At 34.2% G+C, this 25,651-nt stretch overlaps 1 protein-coding gene across 5 annotated transcripts in view; it reads left to right on the plus strand.

Annotated features, from left to right (window-relative positions):
- The window catches only part of TCF12 (transcription factor 12), a gene marked incomplete at both ends in the record, with an annotated part of 325,036 nt that overhangs the window by 88,345 nt on the left and 211,040 nt on the right, over positions 1-25,651 (plus strand). For all 5 annotated transcript variants that reach the window (XM_084240807.1, XM_084240804.1, XM_084240806.1 and 2 more), the window contains one exon: positions 23,349-23,422. In XM_084240807.1, the coding sequence (XP_084096933.1) occupies positions 23,349-23,422 (74 nt within the window). The remainder of the gene's footprint in view (positions 1-23,348; positions 23,423-25,651) is intronic.

The raw sequence follows: 25,651 nt of genomic DNA on the forward strand, positions 1-25,651 counted from the left end.
TAGAAAAAAGCTTTGGGTCTAACATTTGAGTCATTGGGGTTCAGAAGGAGAGGAGAAATAGTAAGATGCAGGGGAAAAAATTAAGAAATTGACTAGAAACAAATTGTATTTAGATTTATAGAAATTTGAAGGAGAAAAAAGTCAATTTTACTGTATGAGAATTAAAAAATAAATTTTGAAAGAAGTTGTATTACTGGTGGTAAAATGAAATTATTATGTAGCAGTGGTGAATTTTACACTCTTTTGGCCTTGGGAATTGCTTGTTGGTTTCACAGTTGGTGGCGGTGACTATTTTAGTCTTTCTCCCTTTGCTCCTACCTTGTTACCAGAACTGAATCAATAATTTGATGTGAATAGAGGTAGCAAAATGTTTAGTTCCTTTTTCTACTTCCTAGAGCAATTCTTGGTATATATGATAGTTTGGCTTTTTATATCTTTTTTTCTCTGCTGTAGACATTTCTTATTTTAAAAATCTGCAAGGATGTGAACAACCCAGACAAAGATAGAAAGCAGGTTCTTACTTTTCTACATATAGAATTTTATGGAACATTAGTAAAAATTGGCAGCACTGCTTATTTAATTCTAAAGATGCTCCATTAGCTAAATACCTCTAATTTCACAGCTCTCTAGACATTTGGCAGTGATTGTACAGGTTCAGAAGGAAAGTAAACACCAGAGTGTATATTAGAAGGGACAGGAAATGGAAATGGTTGAGAAATAGATGCCATGAATTGACACATAAGAATTCATGTGAATGTTGTTTGTTCTCTAAAACAAAACTTAACTAAGCTATTCATACTGCAGGGTTTTTTAAAGCGATATAGTGGTGATAAAATAAGTGAATATATATTCCAATTTAAGTTTATTAGTTGAGGTGTTTTACATCATTGATCCTCGTGTTGGTTTGGTAGTACCTGTTTGGGTTCGGATGCAGTTTAACAGTTCTTTAAGCAAACAGTGCTCTTTTCCTGGGGATGCTTAGATTATCTAAGTGATGTGTATTGAAATTGTTCACAATTTTGAAAGGTCTAAAAAAGAATAAACTTATACCTATGGTTGCTATTGACCTTATAGTATACATTCTCTCAGGAGGAAGTGGAAAGGATATCATTCTTGTGATACTTCTGCATCTGTATTCAGTAGACTTTGTTCCCTAGCTTTCTGTAAGTTTTGCTTGTTTATTGAGTCAATGGACCCTTGCCTTCTTCCAGACGAGTTTTCAAGACTCATGAGGGCAATTTATCGGTATAGTTCAAGCTTTCTTCTGGGTCTTCTTAAGAACAAGTAGATTTACTAATCTGTCTTCTTCGGACACTTTTAGCTACTAATCACTTAGTAGTTAGTTTTTGAGATTGTGAAAAAGTCATGGTAGATTGTCAACTAGATACAGTAATTTCTTTGTATCTTTATTACTCACTTATCTAATGTTAAAATTTCTGCCTGAAAAATTATAGCTTTCTCATGTAGTACATACACACATTGGACTACTACTACTGCTAAACAAATAAAAAAAAGTTGAAATCAGCAACACTAATGAGCCTAGAGTTTATTTCACTTAGTGAAAGAAGTCAGATGGTGAAAAATGAACAATATAATTTCACTAACGTGGTTTATAGAGAAAACAAATGGATAAGCTAAATAAAGTAAAAATAAACTTTTAGATTATAAGACCAATTAGTGGTTATCAGAAGGAAAGGGGAAAGGTGGTGGGCAAATAGGGTAAAAGGGATCAATTATATGGTGAAGTACAGAGTTTGACTTTTAGTGGTGAACTTCAAGTAGTATATATACATCTTGACTTTCAGTGATGCATTCCTGAAGTTTTTATAATGTAGTGTTACTTCAATAAAAATAGGTTAATAATAAAAATATTGACACATTATATGACACATTTGAGAGTTCAGTGCATGCTGACAGTTTTTATAATGTCAATAAGTGCTCCTTTCCCCATGAAGAAAATGAATTACATTTTTCTTGATTAGCTTCTTTAATAAATATTGAAGCATGGGATCCCTGAGTTTTTCTTCTATTTCTCTTCATTCAAATGAATGAGTGAGAACTTTTATTATTAGAATACTTTTTAAGTTATTTGTAAAATGATCCCCAACTCCTTTTTAGGGGTAGTTTTCTTTTAAAAAGCTTTATTATTTGGCTTCTTATTATATATCTCTCCATCATAGATTTTTAATGCAAATAGCAGAAAAATCTGTAACGTTAACTTCTTGTCTTGATTTCTGATTTTTTTAAAATAACATGAACTGTTTAATTTATTGTAGAGCCTATCTTGGTATAATAAACACCTTTAATTTTTTTAAATTAGTGATACTTAGTAACAACCAAATTGATTTTTTTCCCAGTTTATTTTCACCAGTGAGTTCAGTATCCAAAGAAAGATCTTTGGCAAGTGCATAACCTAACTGAAATGTCAGGGAGCAGATGGAAAGGAGTTCCATAAGAATTGGCTCAATAGTGGGAGTTTGGTGTTAACAAAAAATAGCTTTACTGACTTTCCTTTCCTCCAGAAATGATGAAATGATATGAAGAATTCAATTTTCAAATGAAGGAACAGCTATTTTTAGGTTGGTATTCAGTAGGAGATAAAAGCCCTTAAAAATAAGGTCTTATCCCAATGATAGGTTTATTTTTGTAGGGGACATGAATTCTTAGAACATCGAGAATATCTCATAAAAAGATACAAATACAAAAAGCACATTTGATAGCTAATAAAATTATTTTGAATTTTCCTGATGATATTATTTTTATTATTAAGATGAAAAATTGCATTTAGGGTAATTAACTTACACTGAATTTGAAGGCAACTGTGTTTATTTATGTTTATATGCAGTTGGGTGTTGTGAAAGTTATTGTAGTCTTGTTCTCTGCTTATGTGCATGTAAGATATCCTTAAACATTTCTAAGTTTCATCATGGTTTTGAATATCATACTCAAATACCTTTTAAAAATATTTATTGCTTGATCCACTTACATGAATTTATGAGACTCTAAGTTATTAACTAACAAATTAAACTATCATTCTCACAATTGAAGAATTTGAGGCAGGAGACTGCCTGATATCAAGTACTTCTATATTAGATAAAACTAAAAATACATTGGAACAAAATAGAAGAAAAGATGAGCACTTTTGGAACTAAGCACATTTAGCTCTGACTGCTGGAGTCTTCTCTGATTACTCAGCATTTAATTAAAAATGGATGTGCTCTTCATGATGAATCTTCTATGTATGCTATTGAACCAAATAGTTCTTTCTCTTGCTTGCTTTTTTCATCTTCTTCAGGTGTATAAATTGGGTACTGTGTCTCTATGTTTTTTCCATTGGGGTCCACATAAGCATAATTTGCAAGCCTTTGCCAAGATGGGAATTAATTGAGGTTTTGGAAACTAAAATGTTTTTTCATGCTAATTTTATAATGTGTGTATATTGTGAAAGTTAGACAAAGGAACTAAGTTAAACAAAGATCTATAGCTATTGCCAAATGTAAAAAACAACAATGGCACAAAGAAAAGAACAGAATGCTGGGGTTAAAGCCAACAAAATCCAAATGTAAATTTGTTAGTTGACAGGCATCACATGTAAATAGGCTTATTTTGGCAACTGTTGGAGTTAAACATACAAAAGACATCCTTATAGAAAAGCAAAAGTAATTGATTTTTTTTTTTAAAGAAAATGGTCTTTCAAAATTTCTAGTAGCCATTTAGTTTGTAGGAAGAATATTGCCTTTTGCTTCAATCCATATATTATTTACTTAATCCCATTACTAAGTACTGTTTTTCTTCTTACTCATGAAAGTTAATTTGGGTAATATAAGAAGACATGAACATTACATCAAAAGTTTATTCAGGGCCTCCCTGGTGGCACAGCGGTTGAGCGCTGGGTTGCGAAGCTGCCCGCTGCCTCTGCAGTGCTGGTTCGATCCCCGGCTGCTCCCCGGCCACCAGAGGAGGGTCCCACATGGCGCGCAGACCTCTCCTGCCGCCTGCTGTCCCCCTCAGCAGTGTACTTCGGTCCTTCTGCCTGCTCTGCTCCCCGCTCTGGCTCTGGCTCTGGCTCTGGCTCTGGTGAATTCTCTCACCCTCCCTGTGCTTCTGACTGTACCCAGTGCTTGTATAAACAAACAAATAATAAATAAATAAATAAATAAATAAATAAATAAATAAATAAATAAATAAATAAACAAACAAATAAATAAACAAACAAACAAACAAACCAATCTTTAAAAAAAAAAAAAGTTTACTCAACACATTTTTTCCCAAAGTCGTTGGTTGGGACCTATAGGTAGTATCCATTCTTCGTATGTTTGCAGCATATTTTATATTGTGAGTATAATTGCCATTTTCCAGCCCTTGCCTGTGTGGCATTTACTTGATATAATCACAGAAATGTCTTTTACCTTATTTTATGGCAGAGAATAAAGTAAAATGAAACCCTAGCTGGTTGAAGGTTTGAGGCAGTTGTGGCTCATCGGATGGCCCTGGATGAAGGGAAACAAAAGTAAGACGGTCTCTTTGAAGATAAAAAAATAAAAACATAATTTTTATAGAAATAAAAAGTATAAGAAATGGACATAATTTCTCTGTATGTTAAAAAACAGTGATCTGGCCCCCCCCCCCATTTGATATTAAGGCCATGTGAATATTCTTCCTGGTGAGTTTTTAGGTATTTTTTTCCTTCTAATTTTGTTAAAAAACATTAACATAAGATATGCCTTTTTATCAAAACTTTAAGTTTGTAATACAGTATTGTTAGCTCAGTGAAGCTTGTTGCACAACAGATTGCTAAAATTTTTTCACCTTGCATGGCTGAAACTCTTTATCCTCTGAGCTCTGTGTGTACCACTGGTCTTTTTTGTTTCTATGAATTTGACTACTTTAGCTACCTCATATAAGTGGAATCATGATATATTTCTCCTTATTTCATTTAGAATAATGTTCTCAAGGTTAATCTATGTTGTAGCATGTGACAGGGTTTCTTTTTTTTTTTAAGGCTGAAATGATATTCTGTTGTCTGAACATACACCGTTTTCTTCATTCATGCATCCATTGTCTCTGCCTCTTGGCTGTTGTGAGTAATGCTGCAATGAACATTAGAGTACAAATACTGCTTTAAGATGGTGTCTTTTTTTTTTTTTTTTTTTTTTTGATAAATATCCAGAAGTAGGATTATGGATTTTGGTAGTTTTTTTTTTTTTTTAAAGATTTATTTCTTTATTTATTTATACAAGCACTGGGTACAGTCAGAAGCGGGGGAGGGTGAGGCAGAAGGACCGAAGTACACTGCTGAGGGGAGCAGTGGGTGGCAGGAGAGGTCTGCGCACCATGTGGGACCCTCCTCCGGTGGCCGGGGAGCAGCCGGGGATCGAACCGGCACTGCAGAGGCCGCGGGCAGCTTCGCAACCCAACGCTCAACTGCTGTGCCACCGGGGAGGCCCTGGATTATGGTAGTTTTGATGAACTTCTGTACTCTTCCCCATAATGTATCGTTTTACAGTCCTACCAGCAGTGTATAGCATTCCAATTTCTTCACAGCCTCGCTAATACTCATTTTGTTTTCTAATTGTGTTTTTGATTTGCATATTCTTGATGGTTAATAGATTCAGAATCTTTTCATATATCTGATTCTTTGTTGAGAAATAAGGTCTTCTTAATTCACTTAAGGCTATTTAAGTCAATGAAATGTCAGTGAAATAACAGATACTAAATTTCTTCAAATATACTTTTGTATTCAATTTTTTTTTCTCTAATGACTTGTTAGCTATACTTTAATTATTTTTCAGGGTTGCTGTAGGGACAGTATATACTCTTACTATAATCTACGTGGAGTTTAAATTTCAACATATCAATATAAAATTTAAAATCTTAATATTATTCTATTTACCCATTCTTACTCCTTGTCATAAAAATGTTTTAAGTCTTCCAAAAACAGCTTTATAATTTCTGCTTTAAATAAACATGTACTTTATAAAGAAAGCAGAACAAAAATGGTATTTTGCTTGCCATTTCTGTTCTTCTTATGGATCCAAGTTTCATCTGGTATCTTTTTTATTTAAGCCTGAAAACTTTAGATAGTATTTCTTATAGTTGAGATCTCTAGATAATTATTTTGAGATTACATTTTTTTCTTCACTAAGAACTTTAAGGATAGTCCATTCTCTCTGACTTTCATTGATTCTAAGAAGTCAGACTTTATATCATTTCCCCTTTGTTTAATTTTCTTTTCCTTCTGGGTAGAATTCAAGATTTCTTTGTGTTTACATTTTAACATTTTGACCATTGTATATATTGACCCCAGTTACATGTATTTTACACCACTTAATATTGTGTAGTAGGTAGCCAAGGCTCTTTTTTCTCAATAATTTTTCTAGTTAATATTTCATAAATTTTGTTGATTTCTGTTCAGTTTCACTTACCAGTTCATCATCTGATGGCAGTTATTATTAAGCTTATTTAGTAATTTTTTTATTTCATATATTATAATTTTAAGTACTAGGATTTCCATTTTAAATAACTTTCTGTTGAGAGTTTCCATCTGTTCATTCATTTTGATCATTTTTTTCTTAAAGTTTTTGAATATTTATAATAGCTGCTTTAAAATTCTTTCCTAATTATTCCAACATCTGTGTCATCTTGAAGTATATTGGTATGGAGTGTTTTTTAACCTGTGAGTCACATTGTAATTTCTGCAAACATGTTTTAATTTTTTCATATTGTAAATTGTAGATGGTACATTGTAGAGGTTTTGGGTTCTCATTTGCAAAGTTTGTTTTTGTTCTGATAAGCAGTGACATTATTGGTTGATTATCTTGAGGCTTGGTTTTATGCTTTGTTAAGGCAGGTCTGTGGAAAGCCCAAATTATTTATCAAGTTCCTTGAATTAGTTTCCTCGGTGGTACCGAGCTGGTAAAATCTGTGCTCTGTTATTTTAGCCTCCCAATTGTTGCTTTCTACTGTTGGATTCCTTGTATTCTCCACATTTATATTTAAGAGAGTTTAAATGTAAATTTTTTGACCTTCTCCAACTGTAGCTTTCTCCTTTCTGTTTACCCTCTTTATTCTCTAACCACATTGGCATACCAAAAATTCTATTTTCTGGCTCCTTAAATGAAGACTATAGTGATTATCTGCTTCTCCATCTATCATGTGTCACACTTAATGGGGAGTATATAGATTTGTATTTTACCTGTGGATCTGGTTTTGTTTTTTTCATTGATGAAATCCTTTCCAGTTTCTGCTTGATTTTGTTCACTCTTTTTTCTTGGTAAATACCTAGGGATTGTATTTTATGTGTCATAGGATATAATGTATTTTCATATTTTAAGAAGCTGCCAGTTTTCCAAAGTGTATCATTTTACATACCTATAGGTAATATTTAGGATTTGGGAAGCAGATTTAATTGTTTTTTTTTTATGTAAGATAATACACTGTTACATAATGGAAATAATTTTTAATATGTGCATTTAATTCCTGATAAGTAATTTTGACAAGTAGTCCTCTTTATTTTTTTTTTAAGATTTATTTATTTATGCATACAAGAACTGGGGTATAGGCCAGAGGTTGGGGGGGGTGAGAGATTCACCAGAGACAGAGTGGGGAGCAAAACAGGCAAATCCACTGAAATACACTGGGGAGGGGAGCAGTGAGCAAGTCAGGAGATGTCTGCTGTGCCATGTGGGTCACCTCCCTGCCCTGGGATCGAACTTGTGCTGCTGTGGCTGCAGATAGCTTCATAGTGCTGTGTCTTAATCCCTTGTGCCATGAGGGAGGCCCCACAGGTAATTCTCTTTAAACAAAAAATGCTCTGACTTAGAGATTTTGAAAATTATTTGCTTTTGTTTTTACAGGGGCAAATGATCAAATATTCCAACTGGTTTTAACAGCTCCAAAAGTTGATATAAAGTCTGCACATGGTAGTAATTTTTGCTTACATGTTACTGTGGTAAACACATATCAGTTCATTTCGTTAGAGCACTGGAGCTAATAATGTCCGGGGTTTTAGTTGAATGTAGTCTTGGTGTGGAGAGTTTTGTTCTGAGCTTTGATCATTAATTGCTCACTTTGTGTATCTGTGCAAATTCATGCTGTTCATCAGTGCAGCTAGGGAAATTGAATGTAAGCAGGTAAGTAAAAATCTGCAACTGCTAGTAGAAAACTTGTCTTTATTGAATAACAGTGTCGCTTTATATATAAAACCTCTTATTGAGCTTCTATGGATTCAGCACTGTAGGTAATACAAAATAAGAGCTGGATATGGTTTTTGATCTTAAGTTATTTTGAGACCATATATTGTGTGGTTTTCCTTCCTTAAGAAACATTTATTATCTCTATGCTATGTGGCATATTTATAAGTATGATGCAAGTACTAGCGAACCTAGTAAGGGAGCTTGGGAAAGTTGTAGAGCAGAGGTGGAACTTAAGGTCAGCATTAGGCTAGTAGGTCTTCGTTAAGTGTAGAGAAGTCAAAGTGCTAGGTGGAATATTAATAGTGACATATTTGTGGATTGTACTATACAATGAATATGCCTCCCAGTTACAATTGAGAGTTTGAGTGGTAAGACACTGAATACTGAATGTTAGCTCCTTGGAGGCATAATCCCTGTCTCCTGTGCATCTTTGTGTCCCTAATGCCCAGTATCCTCCTTAGATGATGAAAGTATGTATGCCATAGCAGGAAATTAATGAATGTCACTGTTAGGATGGGAAGGGGTGGACAATTGTAACTGGATTTTCAGAGGCTTTAAACATAGAAGGAACAAAACTTAACTCATTTAAATGTTTAGCCCATTTAACAGTAAACATTTGTATAACAGATGAGTAAATATTCCATTCAGGTTGAAGAATTTGGGGTTTCTGTTGTCAGTGTGGCAAAATTTGAGGGTTATATGTTTTGAAATATTGTTTTAGGAAGGTTATACTGGCAGGATATTACAAACAAGTAAAGTATTATAAAACTTGCTTCAGATGGATAGAGTCCAGTAAATGTCATGTCATGAAAGCCCAGAATAAAAACGTGTCAGTGGGATGAAATAGTTGCCTCAGGGGATATTTGTAAGGAACTCTCAGTTTAGGGATAGTAGAGAGAGAAGGGAAGGGGGAATCAAAGATGATGCCCGCTTACACAGGTTGATCGAAATGACTGTAGTGCCCTTTTACTGTTAGGAATACTCCATAATTAGGGTCCAAAGGCTTTTGAGGAAGAGATGAAAAGTTTGGTTTTAAATATGAATTTTAGGTGGTGGCAGGTGAACCAAATGAAAGCACCAGCAGGAATTTCGTGATTTAAGGACCTAAAATACAAAATCGAGGCTATATGATGGGAAAGAAAGGTGCATTAGAAACTGGTCATTCAGAAAAAAGTCAAAATCGTAAAAACTACACAAGCAGACCAATGGGTGAAGAATAAAATGAGAAGAATATGAGATGAAGAGCGGGTTTGTTAAAATTTTTAAACAGATGGTGAAGTGGTAATATACAGTAATAGAGGCTCCAAAGTTAATGTGAACAAATCCCAGAGCTGGTTAAGAAGATTGGATACCATAGAGCAGAGGTGGCCTGTGGTGTATGGTCTGTCATCTATTTTTTTAAAAAAGATTTATTTATTTATGCATACAAGAGCTGGGGTACAGGCTAGGGGTGTGTGTGTGTGTGTGTGTGTGTGAGAGAGAGAGAGAGGATTCACCAGAGACAGAGTGGGGAACAGAACAGGCAGACTGATTGAAACACACTGCTGAGGGAAGCAGCGGGTGAGACAGGAGAGGTCTGCTGCGCCATGTGGGTTGCTCCCTGGCTGGCTGAATATTGAACTTGTGCTGTACAGGCTGCGCATTGCTTCATAGTGCGGTGCTTATCCCCTTGGGCCACCAGGGAGGCCCCCTGTCATCTGTTTTTGGAAATAAAATATTTTTGGAACACAGTCATCCTATTTGTTTTCACACCACTTACGGCTGCTTTTGTGCTATAGCAGTAGAATTGAGTACCTGGTCAATAGAGTGTATTGTCCACAAAACCTAAAATGTTTACTATCTGGTCCTTTACAGGATAAATTTCCTGACCTCTGTTATAGAGATCTAAGAAATAGTGATCAAGAGGAGACTTTTTACTATATTATGACCCGAAAGAGTTCAGCTTAATCCTATAAACAAATGTTTTACTGAGGCCTGCTGCATACCTGACAATAGATTTTGCTGATGTCATCTAGGAAGAGGCTAGCTAGCAAGAGATTAATGAATGAGTAACTTTTAAGGAGAGAAGTTGGTTTATGTAAATTTACGTTTTGTGAGTCTACAAAGAAATTAGTAGTGTGAAGAGTATATGAAGAAGAAAATTTTAAATACATGGAAAATATGAAGGAAAATTTTTAGAGTTTCTCTGAGAGGCAAAGTGTGTTGGCATTACAGGAATTAATGGTCTAAGACTTGAATGCAGGGAGTATACTGGCTCATTACAGGAAATGAATAGAATTGTTTGTAGAATTAAGTTAAGAATAGTAATTGCTCACACAGCTGTTTTTAAATAGCAAATTGTGTTAAGTAATCAGCAAAATCCACTAGAATGTACTTGATAGTTATGTGAAGACTGCATTATTGGTACTGACTTATGATCCTAATGGGTACTATAAAAACAAACAAACCAAAAACCTTTGTATGCACTTTCCACATTGGTATGGTACTGTATGTTTTATGTTTAATGTAGAAGTTCAATTGTAATGTTTTCATCTCTTTTCTTACTACCAAAACCAAATATAATTGTCTCGTTCAGGAAGAGCAGCTGCATGAACATTATGAGCTCACAGGGCAATGAGGTGTGTTTTCATTGAAAGGAATAGTTTCTGTTTGATTGCTTCTCTGTTTGTCTTCTTCCCTAGACAAAAATGGAATGTTTTTTTGTGTGGTTAGATTTGGGTCTATTAATTTCTTTTCTGTTTTTTGCTGTATATACTTTGTGTTGACTGTACTTCTTTCTCTTGGATTAGGCTCTTTCTTAGGACTCCCATTTTAATTTATTAAATGACTTTTTAGCATTGCCACTGCCCTTTAAGAATTTTTTTTTTGGTTGCTTCTCTAAGGATGTTAATATACATCTTTATTTTTTTTAAAGATTTATTTATTTATGTATACAGGCCAGAGGTGTGGGGGTGAGAGGGTACATACAGGGTGGAGGCCAGAGGTGTGTGGGGGGTGAGAGGATTCACCAGAGACAGAGTGGGGAACAGAACAGGCAGACTGACTGAAATACACTGCTGAGGGGAACAGTAGGTGAATCGGGAGAGGCCTGCTGCGCCATGTGGGAAGCTCCCTGTTCAGGGATCAAACCAGTGCTGCCATGGCTGCGGATTGCTTCATAGGTTATATCTTAACACCTTGTGCCACCAGGGAGGCCCTTTTCTGTGTATTTTTGGTTGTCAGAAGTTTGACTGTTATGTGCACAGCTAAGGTTTTTATATTTGTCCACTTTGATGTATAGTGAATACCTTTAATTGGTATATTATATCTCTCGCCATTTTTGTGAAATTTTTGGGTAAAGTTCTTTTTCTACCTTATTCTCTTTCTTCTCTCATTATGCCTATGTTAGACTTTTTAATGTCTCCCCTTTGGTCTCTAGGCCCTGTTCATTTTCTTTTATCTTTTTATCAATTAAATTATTTTCTCTTGATCTGTCATCAGATTCACTAACTCTTCCGTTATCTCCATTTTTCTTTTAAACCCATGCAGGAAGTTTTGGGGGATTTTTTATATTGAAGATATAATAATTTTTACTATTAAAACTTCCATTTATTACTGTTTTGTTTTCATTTTCTCTGTGAGATTTCTAGTCTTTTCATTTATTATAAGCATGTATCCTTTATTTCACTGAGTGAACATAGTTCTAATATCTGCTTTATTTTCCTTGTCTGAAAGTCTCAATATATAGATCATCTTGAAATTGACTTCTAGTGATTATTTTTTCCCTTAAAATTGTGTCTCATTTCATTGTCAAGGAATTTTGGATTGTATTATGGTTATTATAAATGTTATTTGTGGAGATTTTGTTTTTTTCATGTTCCTCCAAATAGTTTTAATTTCTTTGTTCTAATGAGCCATTGATTGGATTAGAATCAAAGAGAAAATTCTCTCTGACATTGGCCACTGTTCAGATCTCAATTTGATTTTTTCAGTCTCAGCTGAAACTGCCTTCATTCTGCCCTGTGAATGTGCTTCAGGGCTCAGCCAGGAACTTGGGTAGAGATACACCAAATATTTAGGACTCATCTTTTCGGCCTCTTGTCTTTTTTGAGATTCTATCCATACTTCCTTGTAACTAGTTGTCCTGGCTCTGTCGTCTTTTTCTTGTCGCCAGAAAGATGGTGGATATTCTATCAGGATTTTAGTTCCAACATGCGGTCCCTGCTGCTTGCTACAGGACAAAGCTTTAGAAACGGATACTCATTCTTCTTTGGATTTTTTTTTAACCTATCATGGTTACTAAATTATTATTTATGATAGACTGTCATGTGAATAGCTCTAATTTTTTATGTTCTTAACCATTTAAATGTAGAATACTAGCAGTGTTTGTAGGTACAAGAAGAACATATAGCTAAATAAGGAATTGCTCCCTACTATAAAGTTTGAGTATAGGGCATACATTAAAAACAATCATCAGTGTTCAAGACAAATTAAGTGCAAATTAATTTCTGAAGAAGTATGATTAATTTAGTCTTAGTTGATTGGACACTTTCTCAGACCACTTAATCTCAGGTGAATTCAAAATGAGAAATTCAGTGCGTAGAGGAAAAAGTGAGGGTGGATATTCCAGGGATATATAATAATAGGAGTAGAGTATGAATATGTGACATGTCTTACAATATTTGGGCAGTGATTAATATCTTGATGAGAATGGAGCATTGACTTTTTGAAGGGACGTGGTAAGTGTGGAAACAAAGAGTAGTTTGAAGCCACCTTGAAGATGCCATGCTAAGGAGTGTGTTTACTCCTAAAAGCACTAGAGGATCACATTTGAGGAGTGAATGGGTATGATTCTAATTGGGTTTGTGGTAAGATAAGTGCACTGGCATTGTAAACTGAATTGAAATGGGAGCATAATAGGAAATAAACAGTAGTTAGGTCCTAAACCAGGTCCTAAAACTATAAATAAAGGCAACAGAAGGGATAGTCACTTGAGCTGCTGCTGAGGTCGAAATTATATAAAGTTGATTTGAGTAAAGTTGACTTGTTAAGGGAATTCAAAAGAAGTGTATCATCAAGTTAAAGCAAATCTTTGCATTTTTGACCACATCTGTACATATTCCAGCATCATGCTGAGTACATGAAACTTTGGGGAACTTTTTTTTAAATTTAAAGTTCCCTTTTTGTAGCAGCGTACAATAAGACTGTGTAATAGTGTAAACAAAGTGGTTTTTTTTTTTTTTAAGGTTATGTGATGAAATCATTTCAAAGTTCTCTGTGTGATTGAAAGTCTGTGTGTATTTTAGTTTCCATTGCTAGTAAGGTAATAATTAAGGTTTGCTAAAATTTAAAAATAATTTTTGCTCTTTGGAGTTAGTTGCATATGCAAAATGACTGCATAAAGTCATTTTGCTTTTTAAAAACTATTCAGGTATTTAGAATATTTTCTTTGGTTATTGTCTAACAGGGAATGATAAAGCCAACAAAAAGCAAACAGTTTCAGCCCTACTTTTGTTAAGCTAATTGTATTATTTCCACTTTATACATTCATTTCTTCCACCAAATTTATTAGTGCTGTGTTGTGCACTATTTTAGTTACCAAACATACCAGTGATCCAAAGAGACCCATTCTTATTTTTATGCAGTTTTCAATCTGTTGGGAAAAGACAGACAGTAAATGTTCCCTCTGAAGATGACATTTGAACACTGACCTGAGGAAAGTGAGCGCAAAGAAGTGTCAAATGTCTGGGGGGAAGAGGAAAGAGGAAAGTGGAAACCCCCTACAAAGGAGCATGCTTGGTGTATTAGAGCAAAAGCAAGGGGCCATGTTGTTGAAACAGAGTGATCTAAGAGAAATAGTAGTAGGAGATACGAAGAGGGAGAAGTAGAACCTATACAACATTGTAGACTGGTGGATTTAATTATGATTAAGATGGGACACCATTTATAGATTTTGAGCATAGCAGTGACATGTCACTGTTTTGACATTTTTAAAAAATGTCATTCTAGTTCCTATGTAGAGAGTACAGACTGTAGGAAGGGCAAGAAGAAGGGAGAGATCCTTTAGGAAGCTGTTGCAAAAACACAGGTAAGAGATGATGATGGTTTGGATTAAAATGAGCGTGTTGAAAATAGTCAATTTTCGGAACTGTTTGGGTTGTGATGGGATTACACCACTGAGAAATAGAGTAGGAAAATGAGTCTGGAGACTCAGCCAGAGTTGGAGAACAGCATCAAGTGTTTTTTAAAAAAGAGTTGACTATTTTCAGGGCCTCTATGGAAGAAAACAACTAGTGATGTTGTTGAGGTATGGCCTTGGGTATTTGGATTAGAGAGGATAGTGGGAGGGTCTTGTTTCCCAGTTTCCAGAAACATGGCACTAGTTTAGGGGACATTTGGACATAGTTTAAGAGCTTTTTTAGGGAAAGTCAGAGCACATCTGCAAGATCTACCAGGTTACTAAACAGTTCCCAAGGTGGTATAGAGTAATACCTGCTTACCCTATGAGAATTTAGTTTCAATCCTTTGCCATCAGACAGTTTCTGTCTTTCTTAAAGAGATAGACCTGACAGTTCCTTTTAACTTTCTAATTCTTACTTGTTTAATTAGATAACAAGAACGTCCTGTTTAGTTGCGTCTTCACAGTGCATTTATATAGAGTGATGTGATTTAAAAAAAAACACAGCAAAATCACTGTTTGAAAGTTATTTTCAAGGTTAGTCAATTTGAGAATTAGTCTGGTGTACTTTGTCACCAAAAATCTTTTTTCTCAACAATACCAAACAGAAACTTTTACTGAATTTTAAAGGATTTACTTGAAAAAGGAATTTGTAATATACTTTTTTGCTGGTCTTTTTGCATGCTTAAAAAGTGCTTTATTTGAAGTTGATTATACAGAATCTCAGAGTAAAAAAGTTTATAACCAAGGTGATATACTTTATGTGAGTTCCTAGGTCTTAACTGTACTTAAATTCCCTTATAATTTTAATATTTCCTTAGCTTTTCTTTTTCATGTGTATCAAACAACAAAGGATTTATTATAATCCAGTTGATCCTATTTCACAGTGAATTTCTAGAAAAAATTGTTAGATTTGTTTTATGAAACATGAAGAATATATCATAGCTATCTCCAGATTTCTTTCATCAAATCATTTATTGAATCATCCTATCAGCAGGTGGCATCCTGCAAGTATATTATCTTTCCTTTATTTATAATGGTGTTGATATTTGATATAGTACATTTTACTTACTGGAATAGATATGGGGGGAGGGAGAGAGGAGAGGAGAGGTGAGAGGAGATATTCCTAGTACTTTTCTCTCCATTCTTTGCATTGCCCTCCTACTTCCTTTCTCAGCTCGCTGGACTCCCATTACCATCTGAATTACTTTCACACATCTTACCTCCAAGCAGATCTTGTCTGAGTCTCACTAAACCTTGAGTGATATTTTATGTATACAAAATATTCAAGAAAGAATACTTTTGGTAAACTAAAGATGATAGGGTGGCAGTGGAGCATAAGCAGGTAGCAATATCTGAGTTCTTTCTAGAAAAGAGAGTAATGACAGATGTTAATTGCTGAGATTACTTGCTCCTCCAAGTGTCTTGCTCTCTGACCCCTCAAAAACTTGGCTTTCACCTTTTATTGTTTCTCAGGTTCCAATCTCATAAATTCTGTTTATAGTAGTTTATAATTTGCTTTAATTTTTTTCCTGTTAAGTATTTTATAGAATAAGCAGATTGCTTTCATTGAATTCACAAACCATTGTTTTTAGATTTAAAGTCAAATTGTTCATTATTAAAAATATTATATAAAAATAGTATAATTTTAAAAATTGGGGACATGAGATTAAAATAAAAGTTGAATTTTGTTTAATTGTTTCCATTCAGAAGTGTAGGTATCTTCTATGTAAAAGAAATTCTGTATATAATAGATTAACAAAAAATGGAGTAATTAAAGTGTGTATATTAGTTAAATTATTGATTAATTCCTTTAATCTTGTTAAATAGGAATAGATACATTTATTACAAAGTTAAGCCACTCGGTGTTTATACCATTTAATTATCGTTAAACTTTACATCGGTCATATTAATCTGTCAGTTGGGGGAACTAGCTTCTCTATGGAACTGTTGAATTCTCATGTAAACATGAAAAATGGGAAGGAAAGAAGATAATTAGAAATTATGTTTCAGACATATCTTAATAGAAATCACGCCCCTCTCCCCTGACCCCCATCACTGTATTGAACTTATGGTATATTTTCTGGTTGATAGATACTTCTTACAGCTTTTTTTCAGATTGTATAAATTCTGTGTTAAGTCTCTTTTTTTGTGTGTAATTTCTTTTTTTCTACATACCTTATGTCTTATGGCTGAAGCTTTGGAAGGTTTATTATTCCTGTAATATTTCTATGTTTGCGCAGCCATTGTCCTCAGCAGAAAGGAGTTATTGATACTAAAAGATGACTCTTGCCTTTGTCAGTGCCAGCCACGACCTTCTACTAATGAGTCTAGATATATTAACAATAAAACTATAGAGCTTGGGGTTTTAAACCTGACCAGATCTTTGTTATTTATTCTGTAGCATCCTTTGAGTTCTCTGCCATGTCCAGTATCTTTGGTATGTAGTACTTTTTCTTGGGTTGCTCATTTACCTTAATTACCACTTCATTTAGTTAATCTTCCTTCATGCTGTGGAAGTGATTAGCATTACTTGATGAAAATTGAGTATGTGTTTTCAGAGAATTTCACTTAATCTTTTTAAATTGTGTCTGAAATGTTTCCTGTAACATGCACCTATCTTCTCTATGTTATCTTTTACAAATGTATGTGAAATAACATATAGGCCTTATATTGAGCATTTGCTATAAGAATATTCAATCATAAAACAAATATGATAGGGCCTCCCTGGTGGTGCAGGCAGTTGAGCACCGCACTGTGGAGCTGTCCGCAGCCTCTGTGGTGCAGGTTTGATACCTGCCGGCCAGCGGGCGAGAATCCCACATGGTGAAACAGACCTCTCCTGTCTCGCCCGCTGATCCCCTCAGCAGTGTATTTCATCACACTGTTCTGTTCCCCGCTCTGTCTCTGGTGAATCCTGTCACCCTCCTGTGCATCTGGCCTGTACCCTGGTTCTTGTATAAAAATAAATAAATCTTTAAAAAAAAACCCAAATATGATAGTTCATTACTATAGAATCATCAAAATAAGTTTCCGTTATGTATTCAGAGTTCAGTGAAACTGTGATTTTTACTCCTTCATCCCAGCCCACCATTCTACTCTGAATTTGACTACTGTAGGAGTCAAATACATACAGATATTTTCCAAAGGTTTATCCCTATTGTAGCATGTCTCAGAATGGTTGTCTTTTTTAGGACTGAATAATACTCCATTGTATGTGTACATACGGTCATGCATTGCTAAATGATGTTTCAGCTAATTACAGATCAGATATACAACATTAGCCCCAGTAGGATGTACCATTTATCCAGGTACGGAGAGTAGCTTATAACATCTAGGTTTGTGTAATTATATTCTGTGACCTTCATGCAAAATGAAATTGCCTAATGACCCATTTTTCAGAATTTATCCCCCTCAAATCTCCTGTGACTCCCCACCACATTTTATTTTTCCATTCATCCATCCATGGACACCTGCATTGCTTCCACCTTTTGGCTGTTGTAAATAAAGCTGCTATGGTTGTACAATTTTTGAGACCCTGCTTTTATTATATTTTACTTTGACTGCATAGTACAAAAAGTCATAATGCCTATAGAAAAATAGTTACAAAATGAAAGTATGCCATTTAAAAATAGTTTTATATTAATGAATTATGTAGGTAAACAAATAGCCTTCATCTTGGATTGAGTCTCAGGAATCCTATCCTGTTGTATAGTGTTAATTGCAAAGAAAATACTTAGAAAATAGCCTGCAGGTAACTGGTGATACTAGAGAAAAGGTAACAAAGTGTGTGTTTATATGGTAATCCCCGAATTTGTAAAATCTGTTCAAAATTAGGAATTTTAATAAGAATTTTCCAAGAATGAACAAAGCACTGTGTTTCTACATTCAGCCTTGGTTTTCAAAGATTTGGTTCACTTGAAATGTGTCAAGAATATTGTCTGTAGATTAGGTACTTGCTTTCTCTATACAGATGGTTTTTAAAGACTTTAAAAAAATACTTAAAATTTCATTAGGAACTCAGATTGTTGAAAGGAATAACTGAATTATCAATTAGTAGATTCTACTTTGAAACTTACTCCCTTTTCACAAGTTTTTCATGATCCCTTTCAATTGGCAATTCTGTCTTTATCGAAGAACCTTGGGAGTCATGGAGAGATTGTGCCATTTAAATTACTACAGATCACATTCTCATCTCAGAACTTCAAGGAATGTTTCTGAAGAGAGAAGCAGAAGCACTAAACTGAGTGAAGTGTTGTCTTTATTAACATCTAGAGTTTTCTCAAGCAATAATGAAACAAAGAAGTCAACTATTTGTATTTCCTTATAGAAATAAGCTCAGAAGGAGCCAGAAAAGAGTTCCTTATTCGTTGTCCAGGATGAAAAAGACTGGTTCTCAAAATAGAAAAGGGAGAAATGGCTGAATTAAAAGATCTCCAATTCTTTCTACTTTTCTGGGGACTGATTGGAAGGTGAAAATAAAGGAGTCAAAACTTCAGAAGATACATTAAGACACACAACCACCACTTCTTGCTTTGTTTCTCCTTTGTAATTTTTTTTTATCTTTTTTTTTTTTATAGAGGCATGTTTTATTTATTTTGTTTGTTTGTTTGTTTGTTTTGTTCACACATGCACTGGGTACAGTCAGAAGCGCGGGAGGGCGAGAGAACTCACCAGAGCCAGAGCGGGGAGCAGAGCAGGCAGAAGGACCGAAGCACACCGCTGAGGGGAGCAGCGGGCAGCAGGAGAGGTCCGCGCGCCATGTGGGACCCTCCTCCGATGGCCGGGGAGCAGCCGGGGATCAAACCGGCGCTGCAGAGGCCGCGGGCAGCCTCGCAACCCAGCGCTCAACCGCTGCGCCACTGGGGAGGCCCTCTCCTTTGTAATTTTTATAAGACTAGATTTACTCATTTGGGTCAGATTGTGTGTAATTTTAGAGGAGATTTTACCAGGATGAGTTGTCATGTCATTTTGAGTATTTTTGATATAATTAATTTTAATTTGATAAGGTTTCCTATAGTTTGATATAGTTTAATGCCTTTAGTTAAAAATATATAATCATTGCCTTGATAGAAATCAGTTTTATTAAATTGAACTGGTGTTTTACTTGCTTCATTTTTTTAATCTGTGTAGTGCTTTACTTAAAAGGTTCTGATTTTGTGTGTATTTAAGAAGACAGAAGAGTTAATGGAGCAGGAAGAGTTTAGTCCTACTAAAGCAAAACAACACAAAGCTAAAACTTACCAGATAATATTACTAGTTCTTAAATGAATATTTTAAATTTTTTTTTTATTGAAGTAGCATTGCGTTATAGCTTTATATAAATTTCAGTTAACAGTGTCATTAACATTGAGTGTGTATATACTCCACTGGGTTCACCACTAAAAATCCAGTTCTAGCTTTCACCATACCATTCTCCCCTTTATTCCTATTTACCTACTCCTTTGCCTCCTTTCCTTCTGGTAACCACTAATTGGTCTTTAAGTCCAGAAGTAATTTCACTTTTTTTAGTTCATCTATCTGTTTGTTTTCTCTATATAACATGTATGAGTGAAATCATATGGCGTTTGTCTCTCTCCATCTGGCCTATTTGCTAAGCATGATTTTCTCTAGTTCCATCTGTGTTTTTGCAAATGACAAGACTGCATTGCTCTGTCTTTTTTAAATAGCTGAGTAGTATTCCATTTTGTATATATACCACATCTTCTTTATTAGGTTTTCTGTTGATGAGCATGTAGGTTGTTTTCAGCTCTTTGCTATTGTAAATAATGCTGCAGTAAATATCAGGGTGCATATATCTCTTTGAAGTGCTTTTTTTTTGCTCAATACCCAGAAATAGAATAGCTGGATCATACAGCATTTCTATTTTTAATTTTTTGAGGAATTTCTACACCACTTTTTATAATGGCTGCACCAACGTATGTTTCCACTGATAGTGTGTAAACTTTCTTCCTCTCTACATCCTCTGTCATTGTTTCTTATCTATTGGATAAAATAATAGCATTCTCACAGGTGTGAAGTGGTATCTCACTGTTTGATTTGCATTTGTCTAGTAATAAGAGATGATGAACAACTTTTCATGCGCCTTTGGCCAAGTTTCCTTTAGAAAAGTGTTTTCAGATATGGAGACTCCCTGGTGGCGCAAGGGGTTAAGCATTGCACTATGAAGCAATCAATCCGCAGCCTCTGTGGCACAAGTTTGATCCCCAGGTGGCCAGGGAGAAACCCACATGGCGAGGTAGACCTCTCCTGTCACGCACACTGCTCCCCTCAGCAGTGTACTTCGGTCAGTCTGCCTGTTCTATTCCCCACTCTGTCTCTGGTGAGTCCTCTCACCCCCCCGCACCTCTGGCCTGTACCCCAGCTTATATGCATAAATAAATCTTTTAAAAAAGGTGTTTCAGATTTTCTGCCCATTTTTAAATCAGGTTGTATATTTTTTATTGTCGAGCTTTGAATTCTTTGTATATTTTAGATATTAACCTCTTGTCTGAGGTATGATTGGCAGATATAGTTACTCATTAGTAGGATGTTTTCATTTTGCTGCAAGTTTCTTTCATTGTGCAAAAGCTTTTCAGTTTGATGTAGTTTACTTTTTCTTTTGTTTCCCTTGCTGTTGGAGTCAAATTCCCAAATACACTGCTAAGTCTGATGTCAAGGAGTATATCACCTATGTTTGTTTTCTTTATTTTATGGTTTTAGGTCTTACATCTAGGTCTTTAATTCATAATGAGTTAATTTTTGTGTATGGTGTTAGATGATGGTCTAACTTCATTCTTTTACATGTGGCTATCCAGTTTAGCCACTAATATTTATTGAATAAACTTTTCCTTCTCCATTAGCTTTTCTGTCTTAAGTTATCCATATATGTGAGATTTTATTTTGGGCCCTCAGTGCTGTTGATCTGTGTGTCTATTTTTATTCTAATACCAAACTGTTGTAATTACTATGGCTTTGTAGTATAGTTTGGAGTTGGGTGTTGTGATAGTTCCATTTTTGTTCTTTTTTCTCAGGAGTGTTTTTGCTATTTGATGTCTTTTTAGTTCTAAAAATTTTCATTTTTTGTTTTCTTTCTGTGATGAATGCCATTGGGATTTTAATAGGGATTGCATTACTTTAGATAATTTAACCATTTTAACAATGTTAGTTCTTCCAGTCCATGAGCATAGAATACCTTTCCTTCTCTTTGTGTCTTCTGCTTCTTTCACCAATGTTTTACAGTTTTTTTGATGCACAACTCTTTCACATCTTTATTTAAACTTTATTCTAAGGTATTCAGTTCTTTTAGATGACCTTGTAAATGGAATTGTTTGCGTGATTTTCCTTTCTGCTCATTATTTGCATATAATGAACATACAGATATGAAATAGATTTTTGTACATTTTGTAGTCTGGCACTTTACTGTATTCATTTATTACTTCTAAAAGCTTTCCTTTGACTCGGGATTTTCTATGTATGTCATGTCATCTGCAAATAGTGATAGTTTTACTTCTTCCTTTCCAATTTGGATACCTTTTATAGCCTTTTCTTGTCTAATTGTTCTGACTTTCAAAACTTTGATGAATAGTAGTGGTGAGAATGTACATCCTTGACTTTTTTCCTGAGCTTAGAAGGGAAACTTAGTTTTTCTCCATTAAGTATGATGCTAACTGTGGGTTTGTCACATGGTATTCATTCTGTTGAGGTACATTTCCTCCTATACCCATTTTGTGAATTTTTTTTATATTAAAAAAAGTACATTTATGTCAAGATGCATCTTTTCCTGCATCTGTTGAGGTGATTGGAATTTTTTTGTCCTTTGATTGATGTGTATTGTTTATTGATATGTGTATGTTGAACCATTTTTTTTTCCACTGAAATAAACCTCATTTGATCATGGTGTATGATTTTTTTAGTGTATTATTGAATTTGGATTGCTAGTATTTTATTGAGGATTTTTGCATCAATGTTCATCAGCAATAATTGCTTTGTAGTTCTCTTTTGTTGTGTGACATCCTTGCAGTGTTTGAAATAAGGGTAATGTTGACTTCATGGAGAATGTTTGGAAGCTTTCCCTCCTTTTTGACTTTACAGAGTTTGGGAAGGATAGGTATTTTCTCCTTTTCAAAATTTGGTAGAATTTACTAATGAATCCATCTGGTCCTGGACTTTTGCTTTTTGAGAGTCTTTTGATTATTGTTTTAATTTTTTTACTTGTAACGATTCAGATTTTTCTACTTCCTCCTAATTAGGTCTTAGAATATCTATTTATAAGAATTTGTGCATTTCCTGTTGGAAATTTGTCCAACTTGTTGCCATGTAATTGTTCAATAATATTCTTAAGATCCTTTCTATTTCTTTTTTAATTCCTCTTTTGTTTTTGATTTTATTATGTTATGTTTCTCTTTGTGAGTTTGACTAATGGTATGTTTATTTAATTAATGTTTTCAAAGAACCAGTTCTCTTACTTCATTGATCTTTTGGATTATCTTTCTGATCTCTAGTTCATTGATTTATGCTTAATTTTCATTGACTTTGGATTTTGCTTTTTCTTATTTTTCTAGTTCCTTGATTTTATCTTCCATTTTTTAATTTGTGATTTTTCTTGTTTCCTGATTGGGGCGTTACTTTCTTCCATTTCTGAGGTTTATCTTAACCAAATTCTTGATATTCTCACATAGTTATTACTAAACTGTAGAAAGTTCTGTGAGCACTCATGTGTTCAGAGATGGAGAGTATTAACTTATGTATTAGTCTAAAGTCTCCACAGACATATTTTTCATCTGAAAAACTATAGTGTGTATAGGGCCTTGTGTGGAGTGGCATAGATACTCTGATGTAACTTATTTTCTATAGGTTTCTGATACAAGGATACATGTATAGCCAGTTCCATGCAAATGAATATCACTTTGTGAATTATATTTAAAAAATATAATATATACTGTTGTATATATTTAAAAAAAAGTTCATCAGAGTATCCTTTTGGATTTAGAGCCTTTGCTTTCTTTTCTCCTTAGGTATTGATGAACGAGGAGGCACAACATCTTGGGGAACAAGTGGTCAACCAAGCCCATCTTATGACTCATCTCGAGTAAGTTTCTTATGTATCCTTATTAAAAGTATAATTTGGTAGAACAAGTAAGTTTTTTCATATATGCACTCATTTCTTAAGAATACGAAGATTAACATATCCTTCATAGTATAGTTCACTTCCCCCCTAACTGCCATATTTTGGAAGTTTATTCTCTACAATGAAGGAAATATTCTTGGTGCTGTTTGTACACCTGGACAACCTGGAGTATCCTTTACCAAAGTCAGAAGAATTTGAAATGCCTCACTAAGTATGCTTCATTCCTCTGTAGCCATTTTTACTTGTATATTGTTTATTTGCTTTGAGAGCTGGCTCTGGCATTCAAAGAACCAGCTTTCAGTCTCCCTGCCCCAGTCATTGGGCATTTATATGAGGGAATCTGTATCACTGTCTTTTAGAAACATGCCAAAATAGACAGATAACAGATGCTATTTTCTGCTTGGCAGTTAGGAGAAGATAGGACCAAGCTAATTTTCTACACACAGAAATGTCAAAATGTTAGGAGTCTTTTTGAGCAATAAACAAACAAATGAAAAACAAAACCAAAAACATTATAAAATGAGACCGAGTGAAAATTGGACCAAAGAATTGACAATAAAATTAAAGGCTGTGTTCCCAGATTACTTAATAAATTGGTATATGGTTACGAGATAACCATTTCCAAAAGAACATACTTTGAATTAATGATGAACTATTTATTTCTCACAGAATTAACGAAGAGAAGATAAAGTGGTCTAAAATGTAGGGGTACTTAACACTAGAAGCAAGTTGTCTTACGTGGGAGGAAAACAATATATGGCTTCAGGTTACACTGCTGTACATTGAAAAATACTATATTAAATTTACCTAAGTATGTGATTTTGCTGTTACACTTGACTGTGGCCCATGGTTAAGTTATTTTAAATGCTTTGGGAAGAACTGGAGCTGTCACATGAAATCCAAAAATATTTAGATAGAGACAGTTAACATGAATTTCAGAGTTTCCTTTTGGGGATAAGTGCTGAGAGAACTGCATTATAGTTAAAATGGCACTGTCTTGGGTATCACAAGAATTGGATTTATCATCCACTCTATTATGAATTTTCCATTTAATCTTGAATGTTCATTTTTTTCTTGGAGATAGATAAACTGATTGATGTCCAAATTTCCTTCTACCTTTCAAAATTTTGGATTCATTTAACAATAATGAGAATAGGAAAGAAGATTTCCTGTTTAGATTTTGGAGGCTGAAGTTTTACATAGTGGAGAACAAAATACTGCTTATTAATACTTGGTTATTTTCTTTTAGAAACTTGAGTTATTCTGTGATAACATGTTATTTCTCATTTTGCATTAAATGGTGCCTTTGTATTTTATGTTTACTTCCCTTTCACACTTTCAGTTTTTTTCTACTTGAGTATTAAATAGGAGTTTAGGCAAAAAGAACATAATAATGTATCCAAATATTTACATATTTCATGGTCCTGAAATTAGGTTTACCTCCAAGAATGGACTTCAAAGCTTTTCTTGGACTTCTTGATTTTTTTTTGCTATTTAATCCATAGGTCAAGTGTAAAATGCCAGTTTTTACCCTTTATTTTTTTAAGGTATGTTGTGTACAGTAAAAAGTTAAATTGATTATTTGCAATTATTTTTCATTTGCAATTTCCAACCATTTATTTCTTCCCTGTACTCTTCTCACCCAGGAAAGACATTTATGGTCATATTTTAATATTTAAAGCTGCCCTCAGCACTCTTATAGGAAGATAATAAAAAATTTGACTTTTATCATTAAACACTGTAGATCATCTTAGCTCTCTTTTTCTTGTTGCTAAATATAGGTAGATGTAATTTTGTTAATAAGAATCTCAGTGGACCAAAGTACTTCATTCTCCTATTTTAGTATGTGTTTTATAAATTCAGAAATGAATATTGATGTTGTGTAAAAACCAGCTTTGGCACATTGTTAGTAAAATTAACGTCAGTTTGAACTTTAATAAAATTAGATATTCTTGTAGCAGTTTTATGAATGAAATTTGTTTAGACATCATATTTAATAATATTCAGTACATTTCAAAAAGTAAATCATCTAAAAATGACTTTCCATCACTGATGAAAATATTTTCATAATGTTTATAAATGGTCGGCCACAATAAAATATTTTTAAAACTGAAAAATTAGTAGTTTGGTGAAGTTATAAAACACATTTTTAATTTACATGGATTCAACTGAACTGTTCTCATTTTTCCT

This window comes from Talpa europaea (assembly GCF_964194135.1).
Source record: "Talpa europaea genome assembly, chromosome: 8".
Taxonomy (NCBI): domain Eukaryota; kingdom Metazoa; phylum Chordata; class Mammalia; order Eulipotyphla; family Talpidae; genus Talpa; species Talpa europaea.